The sequence below is a fragment of the Austrofundulus limnaeus genome, unplaced genomic scaffold (assembly GCF_001266775.1).
Source record: "Austrofundulus limnaeus strain Quisiro unplaced genomic scaffold, Austrofundulus_limnaeus-1.0 Scaffold245, whole genome shotgun sequence".
NCBI lineage: Eukaryota > Metazoa > Chordata > Actinopteri > Cyprinodontiformes > Rivulidae > Austrofundulus > Austrofundulus limnaeus.
In genome coordinates this window covers 498556-522696 of record NW_013952647.1, presented here as the reverse complement: position 1 = coordinate 522696, position 24141 = coordinate 498556, and the positions used below count along the sequence as shown (strand labels likewise).

The 24141-nt window shown below is 38.5% G+C and overlaps 1 protein-coding gene across 1 annotated transcript in view; it reads left to right on the top strand.

The window, feature by feature from the left end:
* LOC106525874 (metabotropic glutamate receptor 8) overlaps positions 1 to 24141 on the top strand; it is a 180298-nt gene that overhangs the window by 110822 nt on the left and 45335 nt on the right. The window contains exons 5-7 of the mRNA XM_014020246.1: positions 5215 to 5369; positions 5453 to 5590; positions 20427 to 20627. Of these exons, the coding sequence (XP_013875700.1) occupies positions 5215 to 5369; positions 5453 to 5590; positions 20427 to 20627 (494 nt within the window). The remainder of the gene's footprint in view (positions 1 to 5214; positions 5370 to 5452; positions 5591 to 20426; positions 20628 to 24141) is intronic.

The following is a 24141-nucleotide window of genomic DNA, read 5'->3' as shown; positions in this document are numbered from 1 at the left end:
ATCCATCCATCCATCCTTCCATCCATCCATCCATCAGTCCATCCATCAATCCATCCATCCATCCATCCATCCATCAATCCATCCATCCATCAGTCCATCAGTCCATCCATCCATCCTTCCATCCATCCATCCATCAGTCCATCCATCAATCCATCCATCCATCAGTCCATCAGTCCATCCATCCATCCATCCATCCATCCATCCATCAGTCCATCCATCCATCCATCCATCCATCCATCCATCCATCCATCAGTCCATCCATCCATCCGTCCATCAGTCCATCCATCCATCCATCCATCCATCCGTCCATCAGTCCATCCATCCATCCATCCATCCATCCGTCCATCAGTCCATCCATCCATCCATCCATCCATCCGTCCATCAATCCGTCCATCCATCCATCCATCCATCCATCCATTGTCCATCAGTCCATCCATCCATCCATCCATCCATCCCGTGCCTGTCTGCAGTCCACCAGCTCCCTCCAGCAGATTGAGTGTTGACATCTAATCCAGGTCTGCTAACTAACTGTTAGGCAGAACTTTACCTCAGAAATGGTTGAACTATCCCTTTAAGGCTTTGTAAATCGATTATTCATGAGTTTGTAAGCATTAATGTATTAAACATATTGTTAATTTCTTAGTTTACATTTTTTTTGTAAATAACTTCATTATATCATAAAATAGTCTGTATCTACAAAAGCTGCCTAAATCCACGTTATCTTTGAAAACAATTTATATTTCTGTATTTTCATTCTAAAGTTTGTCTCATTTCTCAGTTTGTTTAATTCAGTTCAGTTTATACAGACCCAGTTCACAGCAAACATCTTGGGGTCCTGTACAAAATACTGACATGTATTTAATACCAGTTAGTAAAGGTTATCTGGTTATTATAGCCAGCCGATTATATTGAACCTTTATTTTATGGTAGATATGCTTAAAAACACCAAAATATGATGAGATAAAATTTGTAGATATGCTGGTTTAAAATTAGAAGATTTTCTTGTTTTAATGTTTTCCCTGCTGACTTTTTTATGTGTTTTGTTTGGAGAAGTGTACATGTTTTAATAATAGCCTCATGATTCAATAATATATTCACAGCATAGGTTTGAGTGGCTCTCAAGACAATTCTTTAATTTATTTTATTATCTCCTTCATGGTGGGCAATCCAGGTTCTCGAGTGCTGCTATCCTGCATGTTTCACTTGTTCCTCTGTGCCAGCATACCCAGTTTGAATGAATGGGTGATTATCAAGCTTCTGCAGAACTTGAAGAGGTAATTCAGGCATTGAATCGGGTGTAAAGGAGCAGGACACAAGTAAAACACACAGGATAGCAGCGGTCGAGGACCAGGATTGCCCACCACTGATGTACACTTTCTAAACACACAAAAACACAACAAGGATGGCAGCTCTGCTCATGAGCAACAAGACAAAAGATAAAATACCTCTTTATTATTAATTCCTATAAAACACCTCCTCTTGTCTTTGAGTTGTAAGTTAAAGCTTTAAGTGATCATTTATTCATGCATCTTGTCAGAGCACATTAAGATCACAGGTTTTCAATTATGTGAAGCTATTTCTTGCTTTTCTGTGCACTCACACTCGGACACACACTCTCACACTCAACCAGAGTGAGGGTTGCTGCTGATCTGTTCAGTCACACAGAAAGTGGTCACCCTCAGCCCTCACACAGACTAAATGTCCTGCATGAGGCTGCGAACCATCAGACCTCTTATCGCCTCTTGTTTTTCTCAAAGACAACACATCACAGCCTGTTAACTAGCCCACATGCTGAACCTGAATAAATTAAAGACTTGGCTTTTCTTAAAGGGATTCCCGATTAGTTGTAACATTAGACTTTATTTTATAAACATATATTTTAACTGTAAAATAAAGACTGTAAAAATACTGTAGGCTGTTTAGTTTTGTACATTTTTTAAAAATATATTTTAACACGGACGGAGCCATTTTATTTACATGCAAAGCATTCTGGGTAAATGATGTCGTGGGTAGGTATGACACTATATTGCCTTATATGTATTAGCTCGGCGCTAGCGCAACAAACTAACAAGCTAAACTGAGGTCCTCCATCCATATTTTCAGTTGCAGACTGAGTCATTTTTGTGTTCCCCTCTCTGTCAACGCTCTCTGGTTTCATTTAAAAGAGTTGATCATCAGATATTGTCCAAGATTAACCTTCAGGGTGGATATAGCTCACTAGCAGCCTCACACCGAGGACCTATCCACATCATCATTTACCCAGAATGCTTTGCGTGTAAATAAAATGGCTCCGTCCGTGTAATATATTTTTAAACTTTTAGTTTAAAAATTATAAAAACTAAACAGCCTACAGTATTTTTAGTCTTTATTTTACGTTTAAATATATGTTTATTAAATAAAGTCTAATGTTACCAGTAATCAGGGATCCCTTTAAAGAAATGTATGCTGTCAAACTGTATAATGTTTTCAATCTTATGCAAATCTTGTGAGATGCGTTAGATGTTTATTTTTCATATTTTAACAACTCTCCACAGCACCACACCAAAGCTTGGCTCAGTGTCTGTAAAATATGTTTGCATTTACCAAACCATTTTCTTTCATCTTTGGTGAAAATCCCAGAGGGTGAGGTGGGGCTGGATCATCTCCTCATTAAATAATTTTAGGAAACTATAATTTTAAGTAATATAAAAAGAAAGCCTATCCACTGTTTATATAGATAAAACAATGCATTTATTAGGCAAATCTCCCCAGTCCATTAACCCCTCAGGAGAGTTTCTGAAGACTGGAGGAGTGGAACTAACTTGCATTGTTGGAGTGGTATGCATCTACTACTGGAATCATCACTGTATCATGTACTAATCCTTACTGGATGCACTAAAGATACAGAGGGCGAGGATTCAAGGTGATCGAAAGAATCCAGGTGAGTATTTCAGGTGAGTATTTACAGGTAAGAATGGTAACATTGGCAGGCAGGCAAGATTGTGCTGAGAGCAGAAGAATGTCCAGGATTCTTTCTGAGGAGAACAAGAGACTCGAGGTTAGATTTACTCAGAGAACTTAAGACACTGAGAGAGCTGAGAACCATGCCACGCAGTTCCAACAAGGATCTTCTTCTTTTTGTTTTTGTTGGCGGTTGGCAGACTCATTTTGGCGCATTAACGCCACTACTGGTCTGGAAGGTGGAACTGGAGAAGGCAGGCAAGAAGGGGGAAAAAATAAATAGATTCAACTAAATACTGTAAACCCGTTGTTTTTTGAAGTGAAACCAGCAAGGATCTTCTTCTGGATTTTTTTTGGTGGTTGGCAAAAAGTGGTGTGCATTATTACCGTCTGGTATGAAGTTCAGATATGGAATATTTCTAAAATTTTATGCATCTACAAAAACTATATAGTTTAACTTTGTTAATCGTCCTCATGCATCTCAGTAATCCAGGTAAAAAATCAAAAGGAAAAAAAATTGTATAGGTCATCTGGACGGGTTCTTCTCTAATGAAACGTTTCGTCTCTCCTCCAAGAGACTTCTTCAGTCTGAGAGTTTCAGGCAAAATTCAGGCTTTTGAGTCCTGCCTCCAGGTGACTGATTCTCACATCACATGGCTATCGTTGACACGTAATTAACACTTATTGTTAACAGGGGGTGCAGTGATACTGGCAAAGGCTGCGCTGTAGGAGGGGGACAACTGAAAATGGAGGCCTCCACCTCTGTTTAATGATGGACGGTCTTTCTTCACAAAAATGGCTTCTTTTACTCCTCTCTCAAACCAACGTTCCTCTCTATCAAGAATGAGAACATCCTCATCTCTGAAAGAGTGACCGCTGGCCTGTAAATGAGTGAAAACTGCAGAGTTCTGGCCATTACTTATTAACTTAACATTATTAACTTTGTTAATCATTTTTGCTTTGTTTTTTTAAATCTTATAATTTGTATTCAGCAAAGATTTGCTCTTCTCAGCAGCCCTTTAAAGCCCAGGAGCGTGTCAGTAGAGCCACCTGCAGCTGCTGCCAATTGTTAACCACAATCAGTCAGGGAATCCTCACAGCCTTCAAACTTAAAAGGTATTGGGGCATGTATTCACGTCTTTTCACCGGAGGAATAACTTCACACTTAAAATGTTCCATATAAAAGAAAAATTAATAATTTGGGTTTAGCTCCAGTATCAGTACTTGTAGTTGTGTTTTATTTAACATCTCATTGCAACATAAATGTCAACAGCTTTAAAAACAAATTACTGTATTTGGTCGGTGAGGAATTTCCAAACTACGCCGACTTGGTGGGAAAAAGAGAAAATCAGTTGTCTGTTTTTTTGTTTAGTTTACTGATGGCGCAAAGAATCCTGGGGCATCCTCGGCCGGGAAGGATGCTCAGATGCAGCCTTCATTTTTGGGGGTTTTGTGAGCCAGACAAATACGCACACAGGAGGGTGCAGCCCCTGAATTGAGGCACAGTCACTGTCATTGTTTCTACCTTCAGTGTGAGAAACTCCTGTTCAATCCTCAGTGAAGGAATCATGTTTTCATTGCATTTCATCTTTTTGTAGATGGCAGCAGTAATATTTCAACATTTAAAGGGGTCTCTGATTAGAAGGAACAATATCTGTTTGATTATTTCAGAAGCTCATAATTTATATTAAGAGACAAAATGTGTCTGAAGAATACTTTTATTTCATTTAGTGGAGTCAGTTATTGGACGTTTGTCTATTTCTCATTAACTTGTTGCATTAATTTAGAGCTTTAAATTCTTGTAAAGCTCTTGTAAATTGTAAATAAATTATTCAAATGTTAAAGTATTGATTCAAGTAAAAAATACGTTTTACTAACAGGCAGAAAAAAACTCTGATTTAAAGTAAAGTTTTACAAACAAATGACGTGCATTCAGTTGGAACTCAGGTGAGGCTCAGTCTCAGCAACTACCACAACAGATTGTAGCTTATATTTTATAAATTTGTCTGCTTTTTAATCATTTTTAGCTTCTAAGCGTGACACAGACACAGGCAGAAACATTATCACCCTGTCCCCCATAGCAACAGGTGATAAACATGAAAATAAGAATCACATTGTATAACAGCAGCATGTTAGTGTGTTGGTAGTTTTCATCAGTTCTGTTCCTGATTTTTGTAGAAATGTAGCAGAAAATGACAGCTGACCCTCTCCCTTTGTTGTCCCTGTTGTCCCTGTTGTCTCGGTCCCAACATCTGCCTTCTGTGGTTCTGAAAGACGAGTTCTGGATGCAGCCAAACACACCAACCTGACAGGACACTTCCTGTGGGTGGGCTCTGACAGCTGGGGCTCAAAGATCTCTCCGGTGGTCCAGCAGGAGCGGGTGGCCGAGGGAGCCATCACCATCCTGCCTAAGAGGACGTCTGTGGACGGTGAGCAGACAAAGCTGATGTCTGTTGACGTGTGACGATGAGGGATGTTCAACAGTGGGATGATGTGTTGTTTCTCTCTGCAGCGTTTGACCGGTATTTCAAGAGCCGGTCTCTGTCCAACAACCGGAGGAACGTCTGGTTTGCCGAGTTCTGGGAGGAAAACTTCGGCTGCAAACTGGGGATGCACGGCAAGAGAACCGGGAGTCTCAAAAAATGTACAGGTAGGACCAGAGTACCATTTATAATCAGGGAGGGGTTTGACTTCTTTCCTTACAAGAAGGCAGTCCTGTTCACAAACGTTAGTTTTAGAGAGATGAGTACTTACTTATCCTTCTTTATTCTGTCTCACCCTCTCCTGTATTGAGCTGCAGTAATGTGCAAATTTCCCCACTGTGGGATCAATAAAGTTTTATCTTATCTGTTACATTATCTTAGTTTTAATTTTTATATTTTCCATGTTTCAACATCATGTTTGCCATTAAAAAAAAACGCACAAGGTGGTCGGTTGTAATGAACCCCCACTACAGGTCTAATTGCCCCTCACACAGTTGGCACACATTTGGCTCTAAATTCCACACATTTCAGCCAATCAGCATGCAATTTGCTATGGTTAATATGAAGCCACCCCACTACAGAAATGTAGTCCAATTTGGGAGGCGGGGGTGGCCTAATTAGACATCAGACCGTTGACATACGTTTGGCTCTAAATCACACATACATGATCCTATCTGAACCAAATATTGGGCCTCATGCAAGAACCGTTCGTACGCACAGATTTGTTCTTAAATTGTGCGTACGAGTGATTTAGGAGAATTTGTGACATTCACCAATGTTTTCGTATTCTACGATTTTTTTCAGATACGATCAAAATGGTGCGCAGCGCTACGGCTTCTGAATAAATGAAAATGATTTAACACAGTTTACGCACTTTTCCTGAAGATAGAAGAGTTTGTTGAATCTGACGTGACATGTTCGTACGAACCCTTTGTACGAACAAAAGTAAGAGAAATTTAGGAGAAGAATACGAACATGTTCTTGCATGAGGCCCATTGTGTGCATCATCACATTTGTATAGTTGTTTGACAAGATCACTCTAACGCCCCATTTTTCCGTCTGTTTACCTTATGAGATTATTTGATTAATGAAGGCCTGTGATGATTCCAACAAAACTGCTAACTGTTGGTCACTACTGAATGGACACAGGGGACCTCAACGACGATCGGCGTTGAGTTCTATCTTGTATATTTTGTGTCTGGTCTCCACTTACCCTTCTGTGCATTGGGCTTCCTACAGCCATTCAAGTTTGCTCCAGATTTGGTTTTCATCTCATTCACCTTTGAGTTTTTCTGAAAATTCTTTCTGCTACCACAACAGCTTGTTTATTTTGTTGAAAGTCTTTATTTTTACCTTTTTGAGTTCCTGAGTTTCTGATCTTTGGGTTCAACCAACACCTGATTCATACAAACATGACAGTTTATCCTAAAGATTGACAGGTTTGTGGTGGAGTTATTAAAATCAACTTATTTTTAATTTCTTCTGCTCTAAACATAGGTTTAGAGGACTGAAAAGAACTAACCTGACAAATTATAAATACTTGTAGCTATATTTGTACATAAACTAAGCTAAGAATGGGTTCAGACTCCAGGTGCTTGTATGTGGACTGGGCTGGTGTGCCACACATACAACCCCTGGCAAAAAGTATGGAATCACCAGTCTTAGATGATCACTCATTTAGACATTTCATTCTGTAAAACAAACTCAGATCAAAAACATGATACAATAATTAGGTCTTTCCAAAGTGCAACTTGTTGGTTTTCAGGAACACTCAAAGAAATGAAGAGAAAACATTGTGGAAGTCAGTGAATGTTACTTTTATTGACCAAGCACAGGGAAAAAATATGAAATCACTCAATTCTGAGGAAAAAAGTATGGAATCATGAAAAACAGATAAACAAAAGACCATTCAAAATACATCACTAGTATTTAGTTGCACCACCTTTGGCTTTTATAACAGCTTGCAGTCTCTGAGGCATGGACTTTATAAGTGACAAACAGTATTCTTCATCAATTTGGTGCCAACTCTCTTTGACAGCAGTTGCCAGATCAGCTTTGCAGGTCGGAGCCTTCTTGTGGACCATTTTTTTCAATTTCCACCAAGGTTTTCAATTGGGTTGAGATCTGGACTATTTGCAGGCCATGACATGGACTGAATGTGTCTTTCTCCAAGGAATGCCCTCACTGTTTTTGCCCTATGGCACGATGCATTGTCATCTTGGAAAATGATTTCATCACCTCCAAATATCTGTTCAATTGAAGGGATGAGAAAACTGTCCAAAATGTCAATGTAAACTTGTGCATTGATAGAAGAATTAACCACAGTCATCTCCCCAGTGCCTTTGCCTGACATGCAGCCCCGTATCATCAAGGACTGTGGAAATTTGGTTGTTTTCTTCAGGCAGTCCTCTTTATAAATCTCACTGGAACGGCACCAAACAAAAGTTCCAGCATCATCACCTTGTCCAATGCAGATTCTTGACTCATCACTGAAGATAACTTTCATCCATTCATCCAAAGTCCATGATTGCCTCTCCTTAGCCCATTGCTGTCTTGCTCTTTTTGTTTATGTGTCAATGATGGTTTCTTTTAGCTTTCCTGTATTGAAATCCCATTTCCTTTAGGCCATTTCTTACAGTTTGGTCACATACATTGGCTCCAGCTTCCTCCTATTTATGCTTCATCTGTTTAGTTGTACTTTTTCWGTTTTCAAGACAAATGGCCTTAAGTTGTTTGTCTTGGTGCTTTGATGTCTTTCTTGGTCTACCAGTACGTTTGGCTTTAACAACCATTCCATGCTGTTTATATTTGGTCCATATCTTGGATACAGCTGACTGTGAACAGCCCACATCTTTAGCAACCATGTGTGAAGAGTTACCTTCTTCAAGAAGTTTCACAATCATCTCTTTTGATTCAAGAGACATTTCTCTTGTTGGAGCCATGGTTCCTACCACTCCACTTTGTCCAGCAGCCCTCCAAGGTGTCATGACTGCAGGTGTTTTTAACTGCAGAATAACGAGTAGATCTAATCTGAGGCAGGTCCATTTAGGGAAAGGAAATTGACTGGGTGTGTCCTTATTTTCTACCTCCAGTTTGAGTGATTCCATAATTTTTTCCTCAGAATTGAGTGATTCCATGTATTTTTTTCCCCTGTGCTTGGTCAATAAAAGTAACATTCACTGACTTCCACAATGTTTTCTCTTCATTTCTTTGAGTGTTCCTGAAAGCCAACAAGTTGCACTTTKGAAWGACCTAACTATTGTATCRTGTTTTTGATCTGAGTTTGTTTTACAGAATGAAATGTCTGAATGAGTGCTCATCCAAGACTGGTGATTCCATACTTTTTGCCAGGGGTTGTATATACTGGATGCCGTCAGTAATATTATGTGCCTGGTGGAAAATTTACCAGTAAATATTTTTGTTATTTTTTTTAAAAAATATTTTAAATGGTACAATACTGATACTTACCTGGGACTTAACATACTTAACTGGCACCTGGTAATTACTGTACTTACCTGTACTTACCTGGCAATTACATTACGTACATGGTACTTATCTGGTACTTACCTGTATGTACCTGTACTTACTGTACTTACCTGATACTCATGGTACTTACCTGGTACTTACCATATTTACTGGTATTTACTGTATTTACCTGGCATTTACCTGGTACTTATGTACTTACCTGGTACTTTTCTGTACTTACCGTACTTTCCTGGTACTTACATGGTACTTACTGTACTTACCTGTACTCATCACTGATACTTATCTGGTGCTTACTTGGTAGAAACCTTGTCAGTGTAAAGAATGAGACTTCACAGTTAGACCAGACTAACTTGTTAGAGATAATCTAAGAAGCTTGACTAGTCAAGATAATCTTAGTGTAGAGTCTCTGCTGCTCAGATTAAAAGGAACCAGTTGAGGTTTCTGGGTACTTTCCAATGGAGGTGATTCAGACATGTCCCACTGGGAGGAGAGCTTGACCCAGACCCTGGATTTGTTGTACTGGTTACCTGTGATGGACTTTTGACCTGAGAGGAAGCTTTTTATTTTAGATTAGAGACATGAATAAACTGTTAAGTATAGAATGTATTAGTATTACATAAAAACTGTTCTGTAAGAATCAATGAAGGCTAAAATGTTGAAATTACTTGTCTTATATTTATTGCATCGCTACAGTCTGAAAAATGTTTTCTTCCTGAAGCAGAGTGTTGGTTGCTTATTTCCTGGCTGTGCGGTCATTAAACAAATACTGAATACTAAACTATTTGATGAAACTGATGTCTTCAAGTCTTCACTGCGTCACTGGTGACAGATGGCTACATATTTGTTGCCACGGTAACAATTAACAGTCTGCAAATAACCAAAGCAATCTTTGGAGTGTTTGATGTCTTATCTTACCTCATTACTCTAGTTCATTGAGTTTGGTTGCAGATGTTTGAAGTCAGCAGGGTGATGTTCATTTATCGTTTTTGGTCTGCTAGTCCAAAAATACCAATTCCTTCTTTGTTTCGTCAAGTTTACTAAATATTCACTACGTCCAACCAAGGGAACTGTAAATATAAAGACCTGAGATTAGTTGAAATAATCCATATTGCTGCCTTTCATACCAGAGTTTTAGACTAAGATCATCTGAGAACAGACAGGATAAAGCTGCAACATCAGCTCTCATTGTTACCATTGCGTGGCAAAATTTGTGTACTTTTGTACACAGAACAGCTTCATCTACCTTTTCTACTCACAAGACTTGGGCCAAAGTTTTTCTCGCAGGAGAATGTGCCCAGTATTGTGCAAGTGGTCAGAAGACTGTAGGTGTGTTTGTTGTGGAAAAGCACTCAGACAACAATGGAAGCATTTTGTTTCAGCTAGTCCACTGGCTGTTGTGTGTTTAAACAACATGGATAGTTTTGAGGAACAGTTATCTGAGACAGTCAGAAAGACTCCTCCCTACACTTAGAAAGTGTCAAATGGACAATAACTCACGGATGGAAAAACACAGATGTTGTGCACAGAAGTGTTAGTCTGCTGAAAAGTATGGAGCTCCATTGTGGCCAAATGGTGGATATGGGAGTGGAGACTCCAGAGGAAAGGAACCCTGTGTTGTGACTGTACATCTGGAGAGGTTTTTCCTGCAGTCCTGCACCGTTTGTCTCGTGGACTATAAAAGGTGTGTCTGAAAACGAACGTCCACAACCGCAAGACCAGGAGTCGAATGTTCAGCTTTGAATTGAGTATGTTGGACCCTTTAGACATGGAGACATCTTTGAGTTGGCTTAGGTTCATTGATCGTGGCATCAAAAGTGGGCTCTCTAATCTACAGAACCTAAAGATATTCATTTAAAAGTCATGAACACCAGATTAATTTATAAAATTGAAAGAAATATCGAGTTATTTCGTGTTCGTTACCAGGATGTGTGTGAAATCTTTAGATTGTTCTTTTTATGTACAGTGCCCTGAAACAATGTATGTTGTGACTTGGCGCTGTATAAATAAACTGAACTTGAACTTGAACATGAAACCTTACAGAGAATGTGCAAATGCACCGAGAGAGTCTTAAGGAACAGCGATACAGAACCTAAGAGCTCTCTTGCTGATGTCCAGTTTTAATCAAAGTGCCAGGAGATCAGACCGAACCAGGAAGTCACAAGAATTTTATCATAAGCTTCAGGGCATGACTCCACCTCTATTAATTACATCATCGGTCGGGAGGGGGTCCCTATTATTTTGGTCAAAGCCATGCCCTCAAACAATTAAAAACCTATCCTAATTATTTTAAAAGTACGAATATGTGTTGTATTTGTTACCAGGCATGTAACTATTAATATAAAATTATCAAGTTAATCATAAATCAAATTTATCAGTCATTACAGTTCTGTCATAAAACAAACTATACTATGTGTAGTGTAATTACAGTCAGTGTATTGCATGAACCCCAATAATTTCTTCAAAATAATAAACTTAATCCTCACAATATTTTTTCCTCATCAATGATTTTTGTGTCTTTTAAAATTTAAAATCTACAAATGAAATAAGTGACTGAAGCAAAGTAATATGTGTTTGTTTACGAACAAAAAGAGCTGAAGAGACTCAACACAGGTCAGACATTTGGTTGGTTTGTTGGTTGTTCCAACCCAGTCAGTTGTTATAGTTGAAGATAACCTTTTTCTGTCTGATTTCATACTTGGTGATATGTTCTTTATTCAGTTGTACATTTATCTCTTATTAATTTTATTATTATAATCTCTTATTAAGTTCTGGAAGGTTCATTCAAATTCATCCTGTGGTTCATGAGATATTTTCTTAAACACAGTTGACTCCAAATGTAAAGGGCAGGATTTTAAAAACAGGTCTTAATGTTCAGAGTATATGCTGCGGATTACCCTCCGCTACTACCACACCACATTGTAGTCAAATACCTATAGACGTGACTAAGTTAGAGACATATATTTTGTTAAGTGTCATTTAGCAAAAACAACTGTAACGTGAGGGTTCGTTCTGTGGTGGATGGATCACTCCAGATATAAAATATAAGGAGGATGCAAACAGATGGCTTTATTAACAGTTCTTCAGCTCTCCACACTTTTACGCTTCACCACAACACTTCCTGGTCTTGACATCACATGTCCCAAATCAACCAATCAGAAGCTAGCTGTAAGGTAAACAAAATAAGTGAAACCTAAAAGCAGATTCAGCTTATTTAAAACGATTTTAACTATGCTGTTGAACATATTTTAAACTTGTAAATATGTAAAATAATAATTCTGCTCATAAATGTAAACAACCACTGTTTAAACAGCCACATTTCTTTTATATTAATCAACCCAAAATATAATAACTTCTTTTAAACCCTTACACAACCATCTTCAGTGAGGTTAACTCCATAAAACAACCAGTTGTAGATGTACATCCAGTTGGTACTTTCTGAAAGTTTCATTAAAACTCATCCCCTTTTTAGAAGATATTTTGCTAATACTGCAAATAAACACGCACAAATGTGCAAAAACATTATTTCCCGCCTCTAAAGGTGAATAAATGATAACAGTGTTCTTATAGGTCAGATATTCTGACTTGTAATAAAGATTCTTGATCTTTAACCTTTTGATTAACAAACTGAGGCAAACATTTATTTCAGCTGTGTTTCTTTATGTGTGGACGTCTGTGAGACATTTGGGGTTCAAACACAGGGAGAAAAACAGCTGAATGTGATTTGAGCTCAGTAACTCTGTCGGAGCCCTCCTCTGACAGAGTTACTCACAGCCGACTGCTGAGGTCCAGTTTCTTCACAGGCACGCCCGACACACCAAACAGGATTAGCGGGAGCGTTGGGGTGAATGCAGGTGGGTGTCAGCCGCCCTCCAGCTGCAGAGCTAAATGAAATATCAGAGAAGCAGCGTCAGCACTCTGAGAAACGCTGCAGTGTCCCATCTGCTCTGCTGATGCTGGAGCAGGACTTCACCTGAGCTCTGCTGTCAGGAACTACTTCTCACATGATTGTGTTAGAGCCTCATATTGAGTTTAGGCCGCTTCGGGGGAGTCGAACACAAACGGATGGATGACTCAGCACTTTAGTGTTGGTGTGGCTTTTTTATTTTAATTTTGAGGGTTTTAAAGTTTTAGTGCTGAGCGATTGTTTTGTCGGAATTGTTTTCTAAAAGTCTGTGTATTTATCCATAAATGTCAGTGTGTAAATATTACATAGATAGTGCTACTGTAATTTATATTTATCTATTCAAGAAAGGTGGAATTTAATATATCTGCTTACATAAAAACATAATGAACAGACCAACTTTTGTTGCTATTTTGATGTCAGCTGAATTGGATTTAAAAATTATTTACCGTATTTATTCAAGTATAATACGTAAAATTAAATCATAAAATCATCCATAAAGTTGGGGTATATATAGTACTATACTTGGATAAATATTTTTACTTATGTATTTTAACTGAAATATCGGCTTCATTCACAAAATGCCTGAGTCTGGAAATGGGACCACAACGTAAAAAGCAGTTGAAGCGAACTTACCTCTGACACTCCTTCATGCTTCAGAGCGAGATAATAACAGATCCAGGCAGGCGACATGATGTGGAAAAAAAAGGCAGTAATGATAACGAACTAATGACATTAGCATGTAACCGAGCCGCTCCTGGAACAACAACAAACACGTTCATCTGTAATGGCGGCCATCTACCAGTGTTATGCAAAAGTTTGTATCCCTGAAAAAAAATCTGTTTCCCCACCAGAGGGGGCGCTCGCGAATAGGAGGTAATGACTTTTGTGTTGGCACATCCTGGTGGACTGTGTGTAAAATACCAGAATTCATATGACGCTGCTACAAAGCTCAAGATCATAGTTTGCTGATATATATTTGTTGTCAAAATACCTTTTAGTACATATGTTGTTAAAATAAAATGAACAGTCCAATGATCATTTTACTGATATGTATAAAGACTGCAAAGATTGAAAAATCTTGAAGTCTGTATGAAATTGGAGGTAGTTTGAGTATTCAATTTTTTATGCTTTTTTAAGCTAAAAAGGGGGGTTGTATTATAATGAGAGCATATTATACACGAATAAATACAGTAGTTTTAGTTGTCTGACCAATAAGAGCTTCAATAAAGCCCGTTCGGTGGTTCGTGAGATATTTTCTTAACAGACGGATGGTCAGTAAGGCAGTATGTAGAGCTTCAGAGGATGGAGAAAGTGGTTAAACTAGGCTAATAACTTGACAAACAACAGATGTTTTAATTATTTTTCGGCTTTTAAAACATAGTTTTCTCAAAAACATGTCAGTATGAAAGAATCTCACCTAAACGTTCTCCTCACTCTGTGCTGACATGTCCCGGCTGATAAGATGCTAACTATTTATAGACCAAAGTTCAGTCTAAAGTTAAATGGATGATGTTTGTAAAGAGAAAGAACCCCTCAGTCTTTGGTTGTTCTGTCAGAGCTCCTGTTTATCTACAGATCAGAGTCTCTGACCCTGCAGCCTATAGATTCTCTGTCAGCTCTGCATTGATTCAGCTCTCTGCTTACTGCCGTGTTTAGCTGTGTGCAGGACGAGACACGAAAGTTCCTCAAACTTCTTCTCATTTGGTTAAAAAAAGAACTGTGATGTTTTGTAATTCAGTGAGATACACGGCAGAATAAATGACTGGGTTTAAATCTACACTGCAAAAACTGTCCATCTTACCAAGTTTTAAAATCTTATATCCAAAAATTTTACTTGGTAAGATTCTTGAAATAAGAAAAAAATTGAGTCTAATCAAGTATTTCAAGAATCTTAACAAGTAAGATTTTCTTACTCCATTGGCAGAAATTTTTGACTTAATTTGAGTCAAATTTTTGGACTAACAAGACAAATAGTCTTACACATTCTGAAAACAAAATTATTATTCTGAAACAAACAGTTCTTATTCAGTAAATCAGTCTCAAAACAAGATCAAAAAGCCTTTTTGGCTGAATATAAGATTTTAAAACTTGGTTTGTTGGACATTTTTTGCAGTGTAATCCTAATGATGGAGATGTAAAAACAGTTTTCTTTGTCTGAACCATAAGACAAGTACCATAATGACCTATATTAATCTACTTGAGTCAGAATTGGCTGTTTATTGCCCGGTTACTCCATTTGATCTATTTTGTCTTCAGGATATTTTTTAACCTTTTCATCTTTTTGAAGCCACAGATTAATTTACCACCATTTTTTGTTTTGCTTTCATGTTTGTGTTTTGATGTCTGTCGTGGTCACCAGAATTCAGATTCAGGCGGACACAAGGAGCTCGAAAGTAAAATGTAATTTAATAAATAAAATGCCGACATGGCGGCCAACACTTGCACAGAGGCCATTAGAATACACACAGGGAGCAGAGAGCGATGGTGGAAGACCATGCAATGAACCAGTGAAGAAGTGGTGGCAAGAGACCAGTTAATACAAACTGAGAGTGAGAAGATGGGCAACACCTGGAAGTGAGGCTGATTACTAACTGAGGGGGAACTGACGACTGGCACAGATAAACAGACAAGAGGAAATGAGCTAAACACAAAGATAATATAAATACCCCAAAGAACCACAGAAATACAACTACAATACACAAACCCTAACAGTGTCTTTCACACAAATAAGTCTCATAGTGGAAAAACAAAGTACCTCTGACATTGATCCATGTGGCATAAAGTCCTCAGCCTCTCTGCCTCCTTCACAAGACAGTTCTGCGAAATTGCAGCACAGACTGGTTCGTTCATAAATCACAGGTGAAGCCGGCCAGTACCCGCTCACATGTATGCGTTCGTAAATAAACCTGGCTGTGTGGACCCAAAAGAGGCACGGAACAGATCTCAGCTGGGTTGAAGTGGACCGCAACGTATTTATTGTGTGACAGGCGTCTGCATAGAGTCAAACAAAACAAACTGAGTTAACTCATTTTAGCGATCCCGTGGTTCAGTATTTTTTTAAACTAACTACAAAGTTGTTCAGGGTCATCTTCCCTCGGTAATAAATCTGTTGATTAATCCTGCGGTCACTCACTGATGCCATAAGCTCATCATCATTTCCTGAGCTGCAGAACTGTGGGTTCCTTTTTCACAAGTCGGTCTGCCCGGCTCGGGCTCGGCTCAGATACTACCTTGCTCGGAGGCTCAGAGAGGCCTCAGAAGTGGGCTCACTTTACCCCCCCTTTCCGCCTTCGTGTTTTTACTGAATGACCCGAGGAGGACAGAGAACACGCGTCAGTCTCAGACTGAGCTGTTTTATGAATGAGGTTTATGGATTTGGTCAGCTCCTGACCTTCTACCTGGACTCCTTCTTTCTGTATCATCCTTGGTGGACCTCATTCGATCTCCACCTGTCACGTCAGATTCCTCTTTGAAAGTTGGAACAATGTTGTTTAGTCAGTCTGGATGTTGGGTGTTAAAGTTTTTCCTCCTTCTCACATCCTTTCTATAAAGTCTTTTATATTGGATGTGATTGTAGGGTAGTACTGTATGCTGGGCTTCAGCTCACTGTTGTTATCTCCAGGATAAACTGTTGCCTTGTTGATCTCTGTCCTAACTTTTTATATTACCCATTGAACCAGGTTAGATTACTGTTCTGACCTGAGACTTTTTATTCTGTGACTAACACAACTTTTTCTTTCTTTCTGAAACACAAGGAATTATGAACATTTAACATATTAAAAAGTTAAGTGTTACACATTATAATGATATGCAAATAGTTTGCTTTTATGCTTTTTAACAGTAAGTTCAGCAACATGCTCTAATTATAAAGTAAATAACAGTTTTTAATGCTAACATAAATGCTTGAACAGTTTTAAGATACAACAGCAACATTTTATTACAGAGAAACCAGTTTAATCCTCTGCTGTTTGTGATGAACAACACAACCTTTGACTTCATTACTGCGAGTCTTTGCAGGCACAGAAGGATAAACATGTTCCCTCCAAGTTCAATGCGGCCTCTGTAATTAGACTGCTGTGTATCTAATTTCCACATCTAATTGAAAGAGCTTGTAAGACGTTGGAGGTGTGCGCCAGTACAACTGTGTCCATTCTTTGGAGCAGTAATTAAATTTACCCTGTAAGTGATGTTAAGCGAAAATGCCAACAATCCTGATGAAGCTGTCTGTTGAGCGCGCTTGCCTTTCTTTTTTAACCGCTGTTTGAAAGTAATCAAAGAAAAGATCAAATGGAAGAGTTGCTACTGGGCCAGAGTTTCATCTGTCTGCTCATTTTCAACTGCGTTTATTCAGAAAGTTTCAAAGAATGATGATTTATTCATAATCCTGTTCTGTAGATCATTAGCAGTAAAAGTGAGATGTAACTGGAATGTTTCACGATTCAAGCTGATGTTTTCAATGCAGTTTTTTTCCTGTTATCCTGTTAGGATGTCAGTCAGTCAGTCTTATTGTGTTTTTAGTCAACCTTTTCCTACTCGAAATGCATGAACATTAGGAAACAGCAGAGAGATCTGTAGCAGGGCTTGAAGTGGAAGAAACGTGCCGGTCCTCTAACTGGATGCATTAAAGGGGGTGAGTTAAGGTGCCTGGAGTCAACCATCTAAACCAGTGTTTCCCAAAGTTGGGGTCGGGACCCAAAGTGGGGTCCCGAGAAATCAAGGTGGGGTCCTGAAAAGATTTTCGGAATTAATAACATTTTTGCCTTAGTTGTTACAAAGGTGTGAGGTTAGTTTATTTAAAATGGATAAATGTAGTATAAAAATATTGTTACTATTAACATTAACTATTGTTTAGTTGACCTGATAGAAATGTTTATCATCCAAAAATAGTTGGGGGCACAGGTCTCTGCTACTGTTATTTTGTGGGTCAAAAGCTGAAAAGTTTGGGAACCACTGCACTTTGGTTCCCAAAGCTGGGCTTGGAATGGGTCATGAAGCACCTTGGATAATCTCCAGAAATCAATTTAAAGGGTAAAAAAATAATTGCTGATATAATTATTACAAAAACACAAAATAAGTATAAATAAGTATTTATATTTGTGTACAAGCTGTTTAGATTGTCAAAAAGCCTGTGTTTTTAGGGTTATTAACAAAGCTCATGTACTCAGACCAGTAATATTTGGGGTCACAAGGTTTTGCCATGGATATTTTGTGGGTCAGAAGATAAAAAGTTTGGGAACCACTGATCTAAACCACGTGTCAAACTAAAGGCCCACGGGTGACTCCCGTGTGGCCCGCCAGGGGGGTAAGCCCCCCCCCCCCCCACCATTTCTTTTTTTACTTAACATGAAATTTGTTTCTTATATCAATGGTAAACTTTAAATTTATGATTAAATGCAACAAAATAAACTTAAAAGGTGAAAAATAATAATTGTCCTACCCCTGAGCTGTTGCCTTTAATTAACTGAGCAATTTAGTTGGATAGCACAGTTTTAAAGGCACAGTGTGTAGGATTTTGTCAATTCTTTTAGCCGAAATTGAGATAATCACTAATGACAATAATAAAAAAAACATATCTAATCATTGCAGACAAAGACCTTGTTTTATTATTTTTACCTTATAAAAAGCTGTTTATATCTCCATGGTTTCGGGTCGCCACTACAGGCAGCCGCCATCTTGCACCTCCATCTTGTCTACGAAGGCTCATGAAGGACAAACTGCGGTGGCGGCGTCAAAAACGGTTTTAGTTGTAATACTATAAATGTAATATTTGTTGTCTGTCATTGTAGCTGGGATAATTTTACTTATTAAAGCTCATAATCTTACCACTTGAAACATCACTAGCCCTGAAGCTGCTGGTAGACATCGCTGTTGGAATTATCAAAGGTTTTTGACACCTGAGAGACACCGTAGCAACTCCTTTGCGTTTGGAAGCGGGGGGTGGGGGTGGGGGGAGGACCAGGGAGGATGATTCAACCACTCAACCACTAGATGTCGCTGAAAACAACAAATCCTACACACTGTGCCTTTAATGTCTGAAAATAAGCTGCTTTAAAGTCAGCATCAACCATAATCTAAATCTGCCATAATGCATATTAGCTACTTATCAGAAACTCATCAGTGAGAAAAGCTTTATTAGTTTTATTTTTAATATTTCTGTATTTATTTCAGATTTAGTCAGTCGTACACTTAGTTCTTATCAGTGTTTAAAAAGGGTGTGTTAAAACACTTTTTTGTCAAAGTTAAACATGAAATGTCAAAGTTCATTGCAAGTGGCCCTTCGAGGGCCACCATAATGCTCATGTGGCCCTCGGTGGAAATAAGTTTGACACCCCTGCTCTAAACCAACAGGCAGTGTTGAAGAGAAGTGAAGAAGACGAGGCAGACCAGGTGGAGTGAGTGGGAACAAGTTTCAGGTGATTTGGGACAGAAGGACAGAATGAAAGGAAAGGTTTACACAATGGTGTGGATGTCAGAGGACGCCACAAACAAAAAGGCACAAGGTGGTAAGGGATAAGATGTTCACTGAAAGTGACCAAAAAGAACAGGACTAGAAATAAGTATTTCAGAGAGACAGCTCAGGTCGAGAGGTTTGAAGACAAATTTGGAGAGATGAGGCTGAGATGGTTTGGACACGTCCAGAGATGACAGTGGGTATATTGAACAAAACATGTTGATATGGAGCTGAGAGGGTGGGGGAAAAGAGGAAGGCTGTGGAGAAAATAAAACTCTACCATTTGTTTTTTATCTGTTGTATTGAACCATGCTGAACCATGACCAGAGGTATTCATTAAACCTTGGCATATCATTATACCCCTAGTCCTACTATATTATACCACAACAATCTGTGATCGTGGTATAATATATCTGAATTACTGCTGTTCTTCTCAGTAAAGCCCTAGTAGTTGTCAACAACATTTAGTTATCAAGAGTGGTAGCATTAGTCAAGCCTACCTCTCACCTAAAGCAACTGAAGGTTGTACCTAGAGCCCTAAATGTTCATGAAAGTGGTACTGCTCATTATTTTGTACAGTTTTAAGCCCCTCAGACAACAGTGATGAAATCTTTCATGTCTCTAAAAACAGTTTCAACAGCCTGGAATCTGACTGCCAAGGCTTCACTTTCAGGCTGTTGTCCAGTTCACCAGTCTCCTGCGGTGCCCCCAGGGCTGGGTCCACGGGAGGTGGTCCCCTTATCCAAATACAGAAAAGAACAAAGTTGAATTATCAACAAGCAAAGATATAGTTTTACTTTCAAGCAGCTACCTTTCTAACTCCTCTCACTCTTTCTGAGGCTGTGATGAACTTCAAGATTCTGAACTTTCTTTAAATTCAAGGACATTTTTCAGACACCATCTAAACTCCAAGATCAAACCGTAATCTTTAAATGGTGAAAAGATACTCATCATTTGCAGGAGATCCATAATAATCAGCATTTGGGTGTTATTCCTTGGTTATTTGACTTCTGCTCTCTGCTCACCACTCGCAGTCCATTCATCCGTCACGACTTAGTTAAACTTTCTTCAAAAAAAAAGTCTGTTTTAGTTATAGACTTCATCTTTGACTTTCAGTGTTTTTATGTTTGATTCTAAATGATCAGTTCTTGTTGTCTTCCAGGGTTGGAAAAGGTTGGCCGTGACTCCATCTATGAGCAGGAAGGAAAGGTGCAGTTTGTGATGGATGCTGTTTACGCTATGGCGCATGCTCTGCACCACATGCACCGTGAGCTCTGTTCCGGATACCCCGGCCTGTGTCCACGCATGGCCAACATTGATGGCAAGGAGTTGCTGGCTTACATCCGTGCCGTCAACTTCAATGGTAAGACGTCCTGCTGGGCACCTGTCAGTGTCGTTGTCCTTGTGTTATACCCACTGCGGAAATAGATTCTAAATTACAGGATGACTGCAGGACAAAAAGCACAAATCTGAACACATGAAATATATTGCCTCATGAGGTAACAGGTATGCTTGTTTTTAGTGCTTTGACATAACCTGTGTTTTAATTAATTTGTGTGCCAACAGTTAGGTTTTTTGGAATAAAACAAAAACAAGAAATTTATTAAAGATGTATGAGCTAGTCCTATACATAGATCCTGAACTGGTTAGTACATTGGTTGAATTGGTTGGCACTTTGGTTGAACTGTTAACACACTGGTGGTACACTAGTTAAACAGGTTGTTACACTGGTTAAACTGGTTGGTACACTGGTTGAATTGGTTGGCACTTTGGTTAAACTGGTTGGCACACTGGTTAAACTGGTTGGTACACTGTTTAAACTGGTTTGTACATTGGTTAAACTGGTTGGCACCTTGGCTATAATGGTTGGGACACTGGTTGAACTGGTTGGCACTTTGGTTAAACTGGTTGGCATATTGGTTAAACTAGTTGGTACACTGGTTAAACTGGTTTGTACATTGTTTGAACTGGTTGGCACCTTGGCTATAATGGTTGGGACACTGGTTGAACTGGTTGTTACATTGATTGAACTGGTTAGTACACTGGTTGACTTGGATGGCACTTTCGTTGAACTGGTTGGTACGCTAGTTGAACTGGTTGGCACCTTGGTTAAGCTGGTTGCTATAATGGTTGAACTAGTTGGTACACTGGTTAAACTGGTTGGTRCACTGGTTGAACTGGTTGGCACCTTAGTTAAGCTMGTTGCTATAATGGTTGAACTAGTTGGTACACTGGTTAAACAGGTTGGTACACTAGGTGAACTGGTTGGCACTTTGGTTGAACTCGTTACACTGGTTGGTACACTGGTTAAATAGGTGAAACCTATATGTGGAACAAATAGGAAGTTACAAAAAGATGTATACGGTATTAAAATATAAAAGTTGGAGTTCCATACTTTAAAATTTAACTGAAGTTATTTTTAAGAACACTGCTACAAACCTCAGGAAGAGGAAAACGCCGTACCTCAGATGTAAATCATCTCTGCCTTGGGACTGTTTGAACATTTAGATGGGTATTTTGGATTTGTTGTTATTTTTATTTCTCAGGGGTTTCTTCTTTACTGTCTAGATGATTTTTAAATATAATGAATTCAAATTGTGATAACAAAAAAGCAGATAATGTTTGTCTATTTCATTTTTAGTCATTTAAAACATTCCTACACTCATCCTGCTATCTAAAAGTCCTCCTCCTATTTAATTATATTTTTTATCTATTTGTTTTTTAAATTTTCTTTAAATTAATGACACTCACTGGGGAAAAACAATCAAAACAAAAAGTCCTGGGTGGCTTCCAGAACAAGAAGAAAAAGTTCTTTAGATCCACAGACAGAAAAATGTGTGGAGGTTCTGAAGGAGCTGAAGGAGTGTCGGTCACAGCTACTAACACACAACTACACAATTAACACACCACATTTGAGCTGAACATCAGTAAAAGTGACAGAGTTCCAGCCAGTATGGTGTTTGCTGATTGCTTTGCGGTGACAGACGTCTTGAATAGAAAGTTATTTAGTTGTAGACATCAGCCTAATGATTACTTTCTGAAAGTTTCATTAAAATATATTCAGTGATATCGTCAGGTGGCCTGTTTGACTTAGAGGCAGAGTGATAGAGTTCTGTTGGTCATATTTTTCTCTCAGTCACTAACATTGTACAGATAACTTGTAATAAGATGACTTTCACTTTTTAATGTTCCTGCTGGAAGTGTGCAGTTGTTTATGTAATGGCCAAGCACTAGGTTGATAAAGTTACAGGTTGTTTTGTCTCCCGTCCAGCTCGTGTCTTGTCTTTTTGTCTTTGTCTCCTCACTCTGTAGATCTTTCAGAAGCGTTGAGTGGCTCATTCTCTTCTCAGTGTTCTATTTCTAAATATCAGTTTTTCATCAAGGTTACCATCCTTTTGTTAACTTCCTGTGAAGAACTTTGTTTCAGTTAAAGCTGAGAATTAAAACCATTTTTCATTGAGTTCTCGTTCTACCTTACTGATGGACAGAAATGTTACAGAGTCCATCTTTTTATTTTCAAGGTGAAATTATTTCTCTTCCATAGCAACATTTTCAATGTTCGTCATCAAATTCGTATGAAACCTTCACAGATTTCATGTGAAGTCAATTATTATTGACAAAAGACTAAAACAAACTGTTTCATTGAGGCGAAATGATAGAAAAAATGTAGGTAAGAGAAAATAAATAAAATAGAGAAACTTTAAACATTTAGACGTAGCGAAACAGACTGATGAACCTTCAGCTACATAAAGAAGCAGATCTACAGCAGAACCTGATGATATTTTTGATTTCGTTTCCCAAAAAAAGTTCTGTTTTGTGGTTTAACATGGTTCTGGACAGTTTTTTAATCAGTTTAATGAAATCCAGTAAACATCACAGGAGATAGACACCAGTTTCACCTTTACATGTGTAACTCTTGTACACATTTTCTTCAGATTGTTTGAATGCCACAAAGAATAATTTGATCAACAAGCTATCACTGAGGGGAACTAGAAATGAGATTTTTCTTAAATTGTAAATAAAAAAAGGAAATTAAAGGAAAATAATCTGCCTTTAATTCTCTACATCAGCTGCAGCGGTGTCTTTAATTTTACATCTTTTACGGAATCTATTTAAGTTTGAGTAATAAAAAACTAATCAGGTTTTCTATGTAAGGTTTTATTTCACTTGTGTTTTTGAATAACATCAGCTGTGCTTGTGTGCAGTGGTGCATAAAGTTTTTTTTTTTTACAAATAAAGGTTGATTGAATAATCTCTCTGTAAACAAGAAGTAAAAGTCAGAGGAGTGTGGCTCCTGCAGGATACAGACTTGTTCTTGTGTTTTGTCTCCTGGGAATCGTTAGGTGAGGTGATGAGTGTCCTGCTGGTGTTTCTCCAAGTCAGCCTGTTTAGGAAACATCTTTTACGTCTCGGCCATGAATTTGTTTCAGCGAACTCCTGGTGGATTGTGGGTAAAAGCTTTTAGTGGAGTTGATGACCTCATTTGTTGTCCCTCGGCGCAGAGCTGTTGATGGAGGCTAACGAAGGTCGTCTCCTCTCATCTTTAGAGGCTTTTCCTGTTATATTTGGTCATCATCGTAAAGAGGACTGTCTTGTTAATGACTTGCTTTCTCCAGTCAGTTTTAATTAGATGGTGTTTGCTGCTAAATGATATAACGGAAGCTTTTATTTGACACTGTCCTCACATGGACACAATAGGTACAGTGGGTAAAATAAGTATTGAACACGTCACCATTTTTCTCAGTAAATAAATTACTAGAGGCGCTAATGACATGAAAATTTCACCAGATGTCGGTAACGACCCAAGTGACCCATACATACAAAGAAATCAAACCATAAATGTCCAGAAATGAAGTTATTTGTAATAATGTGGAATG